Source organism: Diceros bicornis, chromosome 5, assembly GCF_020826845.1.
Source record: "Diceros bicornis minor isolate mBicDic1 chromosome 5, mDicBic1.mat.cur, whole genome shotgun sequence".
Lineage (NCBI taxonomy): Eukaryota > Metazoa > Chordata > Mammalia > Perissodactyla > Rhinocerotidae > Diceros > Diceros bicornis.
The window spans coordinates 47860315-47872337 of NC_080744.1; the positions used below are offsets into that span (position 1 = coordinate 47860315).

The 12023-nt window shown below is 38.5% G+C and overlaps 1 protein-coding gene across 1 annotated transcript in view; it reads left to right on the plus strand.

Annotated features, from left to right (window-relative positions):
- The window catches only part of TMOD3 (tropomodulin 3), a 72098-nt gene that overhangs the window by 26019 nt on the left and 34056 nt on the right, over positions 1 to 12023 (plus strand). Inside the window, exons 2-3 of the mRNA XM_058541584.1 lie at positions 3505 to 3701; positions 8358 to 8514. Coding sequence (XP_058397567.1) covers positions 3576 to 3701; positions 8358 to 8514 — 283 coding nt within the window. The 5' untranslated portion in view covers positions 3505 to 3575. The remainder of the gene's footprint in view (positions 1 to 3504; positions 3702 to 8357; positions 8515 to 12023) is intronic.

The following is a 12023-nucleotide window of genomic DNA, read 5'->3' on the forward strand; positions in this document are numbered from 1 at the left end:
GCTTCTCTTGCTAACACTTGGAAGTTTGTTGGTATATGGATATTCCTCAGTAAAGGATGAGTTGAGAGGGAAGGTATAATAAACTAGAGACTCTGAGAATGTGAAGACCTGCTGAAGGAATGCTATTGGTAAGTTTTGAGCAACATTAGGTGGGAGGAACACTAGTTGTTGGCTTTTTGTTGAAGCAGAATTGAAGCTTCTGGGAAACTTTGGTATATTGCCTGGAAGTTCTTGCCTCTTGGCAAAATTTTATAATCTGAATCTGAAGAAAATGCCTTTCCATTGCTTTGAAAAGGAAAAAATAAGCCAAAGAAGTAAATTTCTTAAAAAATTAAATGAAAAACACTTAGAAACATTTCCCCCTAGAAAAATACTAGTAGGAGTTGAGAGAAAATGAAAGAAGAGATTTTTTCCATATAACTGACAAAGATTAGTATCCAGAATATAGTAAGAGCATCTATTAAAAAAAAAAAAGATAAACAACATGATATTGAAATGGGTAACAGATTCTTTACACGAAAGGAACACCATCGGCCAGTGAACATATGAAAAGATGCTCAACCTCATCATCATTCAGCAAAATGCAAATTAAAACCACAGTGAAATAACATTTTACATCTACCAGAATGACCAAAAATAAAAAAACTCTGATAATACCAACAATTAGCAAGGATGAGCAACATGAATTGTCATGTCCTGAATCTTCTAGGAATGTAAATTGATACAACCACTTTGAAAATAGTTTGTTACTTAGTAAAGTTGAGTAGTACCCTACCCTTTTCCCAGCAATTCCATTTCTAGGTTTGAACAACTTGGAGAAACTCTTGCACGTGTATACCAGTGTGGGAGATCAAGATTTGGCCACCCTGAAATATATCTCTTTACCTTGATTGTTTTCTCTGAAGGACCTTTGACCTCCCCCACTAACTGCCTAAAGAATTTGACATGGTGGCTCCTTCCTGGAACAGATCTTCTATCATGATGGCTGTAAAGATAATGTAGGAAAGAGGTTACAATAGGAAAGGCACCAAGCCCCTTTTATCAAAAGCTCTGTCTCTCCCTGACCACATTATCTATAGATGACCCTGAAAAGAATTGTCCTCCTGCCCTATGAAGTCCCAGGCCACTACCCGACCCCAACACGCTCCTTGCCTTTAGCTGCAATACTTAAGCAAGCAGCTTAGACAGAGGGACGAGTTGCTCATTTCTGAGTTTCTCCCATGTATACATGTTAGTAAACTTGGTATTATTTTCTCCTGCTAACTTGTCTTGTTAATTATTTGGCCAGCCATAAGAACCTTAAGGAAAAGGGCAGAGGGAGATTCTCCCTCTTCCCCCGACACCAGGAAATAGGTAACAGGATTGTTTATAGCAGAACAATAGAGAGGGACAGACTACAAGTAACTCAAATATTCATTTATACCATGGAATATATAGAAATGAAAATAAGAGAAATATAGCTCTAAGCATCAACTGAAAACAATGTTGAGTAAAAAATAACAAGTCACAGAAGGATACGTACTCTATGAGTCCGTTTATATAAAGGGCAAAAAAAGGGCAAAACTAGAACTGTTAAGGATATGTACATTTAAGGTAAAATTGTGGAGGAAAGCGAGAGAATGATTAGTTCAAAATTTAGTACAATGGCTACTTCTCTTGGGGAGGGAGATGCAACTGGAAAGGGGAACATGAAATAGTACATATTAGTAATGTTTTCTTTCTGCAGCTGGGCAGTGTGTTCATGGCAATACTATAAACATGCTTTGTGTGGCAGATTTTACTTTGGGATAAAGAGCAATCTATTAGAGTAAGCTATTTAGTCACTAAGGAATGTCATATTCCAAACCTATAGAACCTGGATGGCATATCACATTGCCTTTGCTCTCAATATCTCATTCCTATCATCTTGTCCATTATAGTAACTTATTAGTAGGATGACCATTGAAAGTATGGCCTGTACTGGAATACTTTTGAGAGTAAAGGGAGGGGATACTCAAAATAATTAAAATAATATGTATTTTTTTGAAATTTTTATTAACTAAGAAATTAGCTTTATTATATACTATAAACCTCAAAAATAAATATTAAACCACATTAAAAACTTTTTATATTGATCATCCAGTCATTAAAAAATAGCATAAGCTAAACAATTGCTCTTGGTATGTATTCATATATTCATATCTGTCTCAAATACCGTATCATTGGTATTTTTATGAAGGGTGTGTTTTTTCAAAATGGTCTTATTTTTTATTTTTTCCTCTAAAATTGCCTGCCATCTTCTTTAAAATTGCATTTTATGGTTAATATATTTGAAAGTGCTGATAACATCTATTGAATCTTCTCTGCAGACTGTATTATTTTTAATTGAAAAAATACACTCTCAGGATACTTGGTAAACTTACTGTCCTAAAGTTGGAAGTAAAAAGTGGGGGTTTACCAGACTAAATAATGACAATGATAAGTTGTCAAAAAAAAAAAAACCCCAAAATCCAGGGTAATTGCTAAACCAGATGAGATGCCAGGTAGAACAGGTGTAAGCCAGACCTGTCTTGGGCAGTTACACAAAATACCTGCAATTAGCATCTGCATAAGCACAATTCTGTTAATTTGCTTATTATTGGACCCAGGTGGTCGATAGATCACTAGCTGACAGACCCCTATGGTGAGCCTGTCTTTCTTCTAAGGAGATGAAAACACATAAAAGGATCCATAAAATGTTACTGGTTTGAGGAGGAAAATATGTGTTAAAATATTAAGTTGGGAAAACTTGGGAGAAGGGGGTAGTAAAAGAAATATATCTGAACTTGGAAGTACTGGGTGCTTTGCAACCAAAAAATATTGAGCCAAATCACTAGGTCTAAGGATTATTTCTTGTTCACATGAGAACATTTTATGAAACAAATAATTCACATATATGGCTAGAATTTATAGAAATACTTTATTTTTACTTCACACTTTTGGTAGGACTTATTTTAAGTATCTTTTCCTGTACAACAGTCCTGCTCTATCTGGAAAAATGCTGCTTGTCGAGTCATCTCATAGCTGTGTGGAAGAGGGCCACGTGGTGAGGAAATGGGGAAGGTCCTTTCCTGTAATCAGACCCTCCTGACCAACATTGCCAATCAATGGGGGACATCTCCCAGCATGGCTTCGAGTCTTTCACTGAAACATTTTCAGAATGCCATATTTTTTCCTTTAAAAACACATATTATAGTTTCTTTCCTCCTAAAACTCATATATCAGAAATTCTCAATTCTGTCAAGTAGTTGTTCTAATGGATTTGAATTTTATTCCCTCCTCCCCCATTTTTCCTCAATTGATTTTTTTTGGGGGGGTCAACAAAAGACAAAAGGTAAAGGGGTTGAATGATCCATAGACAAAGGTAGTATGGATATATAGCCAAAGAATATATGACACATGGAAATTACATTTTATTTAACCTAATAGATCTAAGTAGGGGGTGATGACTTAATATTTAAATATGTTTGTTTCTTCTCTCCATAGCTTTAAGAAACAGTAAGCACTTCTGACTGTACTGAAAATAGAAAATTAGGTGACTTCCTACACTGCAAATCATGGCACTACCATTCCGGAAGGACTTAGAAAAGTACAAGGACCTCGATGAAGATGAGCTCCTTGGCAATCTCTCAGAAATAGAACTGAAACAACTGGAAACTGTTCTGGATGATCTTGACCCTGAGGTAGGTGCTAGCTAATGCAGAGAAAGGAAATAACTTTTCAAACCCTTTGAAACTAAGTAGCTCCCTTTGAGCAGTTAGCTTTTTCCTGACTTTTCCCTGGCACCCCCATCCCCTCCTCCTCTTTATCCAGATGAACTTTTTCTTCCTCTCCAGTTCCCCCACTTCTGCCTCTGTACCTCTACTGACATGCCTGTTCTAAACTATTTTCTCCAACATCCTTATTTTCAAACATCTCCAGAAATTTTCTGCCCTGTAAGAAATCTTTTCTCTCTGGGCAAGGAGGAGTGCTTTTAGTAAAATGCAGCAGATGGTTAGCTCTTTGTGTGTGTGCCTCTTCGGAGCTTCTATATATATACCATGATGGCTACAGTGTAGAATGTCTCTAGAAAGTTCTTTGTGGCCTTAAATCTAATTATTACCTTTCTGAAAGATGCTGACCAAACTGAATAACTTTCTGTTTGACCCTTGAATTGTTATTCTCTGGTATGTATGGTCGTGGGTCGGGGGGAGGCAGTTAGGAGAGAACTCTAAGGTTATGGCTACTTAACCTGAAGGTAATGGTTATTTGCTAGGCTTCTTTTCTTTACCACATGTTTCTTTATGCCGAGCCACTGATTTTTAGTGCCTTTTAAAGATTGAGCTAGAGTTTATTTTTTAAAATTATTTTTGTTACTACTACGCATTTATTTCCTGCTGGAAAGTTTTTTGAATTTTTGTTGAGAATTATACTCCTATTCTAATCATTACTTTAGCACTTGGATCATGTGTCTGTACCATAGATCAAAACCCTTAACTGTGATTGTTATTATAAGGAAAAGTTTTCAGTACACCTAAGTCTGGGGGATAACTCAGAATAACAATGCTGTTTTGATCCTGTCACAGCAATATCTTCTACTGGCAGTTCAACCTATTAGACCTATTTGAATCCAGTGGTTGTAGAACTGGGAGGAGCATAAGAGCTCATCTATTCCAGAGTTTCTCAACTTTGGCGCTTTTGACATTTGGGGCTAGATAATTCTTTGTTGTAGGGGGCATCCTGTGCATTGTGGATTGTTTAGCAGCATCCCTGGCCTCTACTCACTACACCCCCCTGTTTTAAAATGTACCTGGGATTTTGTTTTAATCAGGTATGGTAGGATTACAGACATGGAGACAACTGCCTTGAAAGAAGAGTTTATTACTTATGGTTGCCAAGAGTAGGAAGCACACCATGCACACAGGGCCACATGGGGAAGCCCCAAGGTTGGTCCAGAGGCAGAAGGAGTGAGGAGTAAGCATGGCCCAGAACCCTGATTGTGGTTTCTGAGGGAAGGAATGGGCGAAGCAGGATAGGCAAGTCTGAGCAAATTTAGTATTGGATGGCTTGAATAATTTCAGTGGGCTCTAGGCTACAGGAGGAGTCTCTAGTTGTCCAGTACCTGGCCCTGGGTGATTTAGGGCAGGGCAAATGTTGGCTTGGTATGTGAGAGATAAAGGAGGTGGTTGGGGGTATGGGCTCTGGATTGGTTAGTTTTCATGTAAAAGGCACACTAGTGGTGAGGGGGGGTTGTTTGCTATCCTTAGGAATTAGCTAATCTGGGAGGGGCAGTCTTTCCAAGATTAGCAAGGCCCTCAAGATGTCAAAGTGTCATAAAATACAGAAAATAAAAAACATGATTAATACCCTCTCCCCCCAGTTGTGACAAGCAAAAATGTTTCCAGACGTTGCCAGTTGTCCCCTGGGGGAACGCCCCTAGTTGAGAAACATTGATCAAGCACTTGCTTTTTGTTTTACAGATGGAAAGCAAATTTAGGTGACTTGCGTCAGTTATTACAATTAGGGAAAGAATTGAGACTAGATCCCTCACTGCCTTATTGATCCCTGGCAGAGTCTAGTGGTCTCTCTGTTAAACTACAGTGAGTCCCCTATTAACACAAGTGCTATGCTATGGATCTAAAAACTGGTGCTGTATATTTTCTTATGTGCAAATCCATGGCCTGCTTCTTGTGTGGGGAGGCTCACGTTCTAACCTCTGGATGTATTTTGCTGGCTCCCCAACCCCAGCTGCAACTCCCCCAACCTCAGATACTCCTAGTTGAGGCTGGAAGAAGGGTGATGTTTATGGACAGTGTGCCACTTGTTAGGTGAAGTTTTTGGAAAGCATGCTAGTAAGGGACCAGGAAAGACAAGAGGCAAGGGTAGCAGCTGCTTCAGCCAGAGAAGCACCATTGTGTTTACAGTCTCAGAAGGGAGATAAGAGAAGAGCAGAGGAATGTTGTTTATGGTGCCTTGTTGTATTTCGTAGGGCTATTGTACTTTCCTTATGCTGCACTCAGTATATTTATTTGCTAACTGACTGCATTTTCTCAAAGCATCAATCTCCAAAAGACAGCCAGTCAGCTTAGGCAAAGCTATTTTTTCATTTCCAAGCCTGGGGATATATTATTACATCAAAATTCCACTGCAGGGGAGAAACATGTACTTTTTAGTGGCAATCATTTAAATGAGATTTTTATCTGTTTAAGTAGTTGAGATCCATTAACTTACTTAATTGAAGTGTACTTCTAATAAAGCTTGATTCATGGGTTTATAGCCTCCAAAGCCAGTTAGCTGTCATTTATTTTGTGGTCAGAAACTGTATTTAAGGAGCCAGAATTCCAGCTAACATATCATTTAAAACCTGTACATTTCCCTTGGGCTTGAGCGAGGGGGTGGAAGAGTGCAGCTCCGACACTGCTGCTGTGGAATAGCAGTGTGTACACACGTGCCTTATTGATGATGAAGGAAAGTAACTTATTAATTTGCCTTAATGAGAATTTTTCTTTAAAAGCATTCTCAAATATTTATTCAATAAATATTTGGGGGGCAACCTATAGAGCCCAGGTACTATGTTAGGCTTAGGGATACAAGAATGAGCAAAACAAATGTAGTCTTTGCCCTCAAGATGCAGCTGGTAGGAGTGGGGCGAGTTAGACATTAATCAAATAATCATGCCATATTAATATAAGAGCATATAATGGGAGGTCAGGAAAAGCCTCCCTTGCGGGAATGGAGCTGCAGTCTGAAAAATGCGTAGCAAAAAAGTATGGGCCTAGCATTCCAGGGAAGGCCTTGTGGTTGAAGGAAGTATATGGCAAGTACAAGGGAGGAACAAGGGTGAGTGTGACTAGAATGGAGAGGGTGAGTGAGATGAGGCTAGGATAACAGATTGTGGGGTGGGAGTGAGAGATGCAGAGTATCAGGCAACTGATCCAAGGAGACCACTTGGGAGGCTAATGTAACATTCCATGCCAGCTTGGATCATAGTTTGGACCAAAGTATGGTGTTGGAGATGGAGACAAGTACACAGACTAGTGAGTTTTTTGGGAAGTAAAATGGATAGGACTTGATGGTTGATTGGGAATCAATTCTTCACATGTAGTTCTTGTCTTGATTTCAAAGTCTGTGGGTAGAAATCTTGTGTCTCTTTTTTATGTTCCCATAGACAATTCTGTGTAACAAAAACATTCTTGATGCAGGGTTAGGAACAGACCTCCTTTATGTTTAATCTTTATAGGTGAGCTTTCTGTGTAATGCATACCATTACTTGAGAAGAACACAAAGGTGAGTTTTATGAAAATTACTATGGATCTTAGCAAATGGCCAAAGTTGAAGTGCTAGATTTTCTAGTTATAAAATGAATATTTCCTATTATCATTATTTATATAAAATCTCCTTTTGTAATAAAAAATTGTAACATCCATGAGATTGAGCATCACTGCCAATATTGGGAGGTATTGCAAAAGAGAGTTGGCCCTTTTGTGTGCCTTCTCTGGCTGCCTCCCATTTTCAAAGCAAAAGAATACTCAGGAATAGTGAGACAAGGCAATATCACTTCTTTGGCTTTTAACGAAAGGATGGAGCTCACATTGTCTAGTCACTGCTTGTCATTCCCGGGCTTAGTGAAAATACAGAGTAGGGACTACAGGAGACAACTTTAATCCATTGCTTCCCACCATTGCCCCACTCTCAGTCAGTCCATGCACTCAAAAAAGACTGTACCCATGTGGAAACCCAGAGACATAGCTCTTGCTGTGAGTATCTTGGGGTGCCTTGGTGCATGAATAATAAAGTGGTTGCTGCAAATATGTCCCAGCGCTGATGTGTATATACGTACATACACACAGAAGTTGAACCTTTCACATTGTATTTAAAGACAAACAAGTAAATGTTAATCTCCTGATATCCTACTGTATGGTATGCATGTTTTTATCATGAGAAAGTCTTGACAGTGAAATAGAAGTCATTATGAAAGAATATGATATATACGGTCATTTAGCATTCTTTGTAATAGAATTATTTTCTGTGTACACATATATGCTGAGCAGTTATTAAGCATTAAGAAAAATATTTATTACCATCCCAAGACATTTAAAAAGTAAAGAGTGTTTCCTCCTAGTAGAATACTTTCTGAAGAAAATGTGTATGTGCCTGTTTTTATAATATAAGTGAATTCTACCTAATAAAAAAACTTTGTTTGGAACACTTTTACATAACTGCCCTAAAATCCTGTGACAAATTGTTTAATGCCTGTATCACTTTCTAGTCGATAATTCTTTCTTATATGGGTAATCTGTGAAAGCCTATAGCGTTGGCATTCTTGGTGGTCGTAATGGCTGATTCATTCTCTCTGGCAGAATGCCCTTCTGCCTGCAGGATTCCGGCAGAAGAACCAGACATCCAAGTCCGCCACGGGGCCGTTTGATAGAGAGCACCTCCTTTCGTATCTGGAGAAGGAAGCGTTGGAGCATAAGGACAGGGAAGACTATGTGCCCTACACTGGGGAAAAAAAAGGTAAACACAGACTTTTGAAGTCATTATTTGAAAGCACTTGATTTTTCTTTTTATGGGTAGGTCTGGAGAAAATAATATTTTTTGAGTTGCATCATTGGTAGCCTTAGAGATTATGACACTGTTGACTTAAAAATTTGTTAGATAAATTGGCACTTCATTTATGTTTTTCATCAACTTGGCTAATAAGTTTCTTCTTAATGATTTGTTAGTGAGGTTTTCTTACACCATGATTGTATGTAACTCTCTTTGGTTCTCTGTTGTAACAAATTTAAAAGTGTGCTGAGGTAAAATTTTAAATTCACAGAATGCAAATGATGTATAAGCACTGCTTATTCTAGCTCCTATCTTTAAAGTGGAATGCCATAAAATAATTCAGGCCATATTTTCAAAGACTCTTTAAAGGATATCCTACAGCCTTCCTTAGTAATTCATAGTTATAATCGTCAATGCTTCATAGTCATTACGTTTGGGAAATTTTTCTAGTCCAAGTCCCTCCCATTGCAGAGTTTGACCTTAGGTAGCCTCAGTGGAGACTGAGTACAACTATGTTTTTTTAAGTTTCACGTATAAAAACACTTAGATGAAGTAGGTTAAGATTCTCAGCTTTCAATACAGAGTGGCCTAAGAAGCCAGATTCTACTTGCACTCTTATTTAGGATATCATGCACGGAACACTGAGGAATGGTGGCCGCAGTAGTAGAGCTGAAGATCAGCTCTCCCAGGTACTGTTGTTACTTCTGAATCCTTAGTAGTCTAGGCAGGGAGAACAGTTAGAGCACAGTGCTTTCTCCTAGTGAATTTAGCTTTTTATTTAGGAAGGAAGCCCTTATCAAGAATTTTGGCCACAACTCTGTCACATGGTGACCCCTTAGTTGGTAAAATTTTACCTTGCCCTTAGTTGCAAGGGAAGCTGGAAAATTCATTTTAGCATTCTAGCCTCTGTAACAGAGGAAGGCGAGTGAATGACTTGTGAGTAGGTATTCCGCAAAGTCTGCACCAGGCCTTTTCAAAATTATCTAGCATCCCCAACCCCTCTGCTCTTTCTGTAGACCCCACCTCCCCTCATCTCTAGTTGAGCATCACTACCTTAGCTACTTGTATTAGTCAGGGTTCTCCAGAAAAACAGAAACAGAGCCAAAAGGATGTGTGTATTTGTGTGTGTGTAGAGAGGAGGGGGGAGATTTATTTTAAGGGATTGACTCATGTGATTGTGGACACTTAGTAGGATAGGCTGGCAGGCTGGAGACCTAGGGAAGAGTTGCAGTTCAAGTCCAAAGGCAGTCTGCTGGCAGAATCCCTTCTTGCTCAGGGGGGATCAGTCTTTGTTCTATTAAGGCCTTCAGCTGATTGGATGAGGCCCACCACATTATGGCTTCACATTATGGACCACTGATTTAAATGTTAATCTCATCCAAAAAACACCTTCACAGAAACATCCAGAATAATATTTGACCAAATATCTGGGCACTATGCCCAGCCAAATTGGCACATAAATTTAACCATCACACGACTGTTAGAGATGGGAATGTCATCTCCCTCAGGTGTTTGGGGCCAGAAAAAGGACTGAAAACCAGTGCATAGTTTTGAAGTATGGAGAATCACAAAGATAGGCAAAAGCATCAGTTCATCAGTATTTGTCACAGAGAAGACTGCTGGCTATATTTCCATCTGTACAGCCATACCTGTAACACCATGTTTATAGTTTCAATCCTGTTTATATAGGAAAACATAATTTTATGGGAATAAACATTGGTTGATGACCTTTTACTATTATGTATATTTAATATGGATTCTGGGGGTATAATTAGGAAGAAAAATGTAGGTAGAAACAAGAGGGAGAGATATGAGAAAAAGAGATAGCAGAAAAAGCTATGGAATTTGAGGACAAGAAGAGAAAATAAGTGATGTGAGAGAGCTGCATTTGTCCTAAGCTGACCCAGGAAGCCTCCCACTATGCTCTTGTTTCATAATTGCAGCTACCTAGGAAAAGATGTTGGAGGATTAGAGGAGGTGGGCAAGAAGGTAGAGAAGAATTGTGGAAAATAAGAAAAAATCAGAGGGGAGAAACAATAGTGTGAAGAATATGGATGACAGTAAGGAGAAAATGCTATATTCTGAACTGTAGTGTAATAGTTTTTGTTTCCTTTTATATATTTAAATCTTTTTTTCTTATTTCTTAGTTTAGATTTTAGATGAGTGTGAAATAAGTGAAAGTAGTTGAATTAAAAAGAAGGTAATTTTGTGGCCAGCCCCATGGTGTAGTGGTTAAGTTTGACCTGCTCCACTTCAGCGGCCTGGGGTTCACAGGTTTGGATCCTGGTTGTGGACCTACACCACTCGTCAGCCATGCTGTGACAGCAACCCACATACAAAACAGAGGAAGGTTGGCACAGACGTTAGCTCAGGGTGAATCTTCCTCACCAATAAAAAAAAAAAAAAAGAGGTAATTTTGCATTCACAATCAGTGGTTTTCTTTTTTTAATACATTCAGTATTTTTACTGCCTTTTTTTAGCTCTATATGTCTGTTAAATACTATTTATGGGCAGCTATGATGCAGTGATGAAGACCATGGCATTTTTAAAAATAGTGAACTTTGTATTGAAGTGTAACATGCTTAGAGAAAATGCACAGATCAGGATACAGATCAATGAATTATTTAATAAGCACACATATGTAATCATCACCCAAGTCAAGACATTATCAGCACCTCCAGAGGGTCCCTTCATGCTTCCTCCCAGCCACTTTTCTCTTTCTTCTTCTCGAAGGTAACCACCATAATAGCTTCTAATACAATAGATTAGTTCACTTGTTTTGAAATTTATATAATGGAGTCATACGGTCTGAGTATCTGCCTTGCCTACTTCATATAGTTTTTGTGAGCATCAAATTTGTTAATGGATATAGTGAAATCACTGAAAAATTCCTTTATAGTGTAATCATTGTAAAGGATCATATGGTGATGTTATTACCAAACAAGACATTTCCGTTCTCTGTCATGGAGTGGTTCAGAACTACAGAGATGAGTTTTTGAGTTTTAGCAATCCATCTGATGGAAGCAAATACTACCACCAGAGCCTGGGTGGGGTCAAGCCCTAAAAGCCCTGTTACAATGCCGTAGACCTGAAGAAGGGCGAATTCATCTTCAACAATTGGGGAACTTTGGTTGTAGAGCTCTACTTTGAAATATAGCTAAAAGCCAGCTCTAATCTTCTCAAATCCACCCTAGGCTTTCATCCTTGAATCAGTTAGCCTTGGTTACTTTTAGCCACTAATATGCCTTCCTTCTTTGGGTCTCATTCCAAAGATCTTAATCACATTCCAAAAGGCAGAATAATTCATCTACATCTTATTAGCATACTTCCCAATTAAGCTAAATGTGAATTCCCCTCCTTAGCTCTGAAAATTTAGAAGCTTGTTTTTTTTTTTTGGTCAGAAGGATTGGCCCTGAGCTAACATCTATTGCCAATCTTCCTGTTTTTGCTTGAGGAAGAGTGTCCCTGAGCTAACA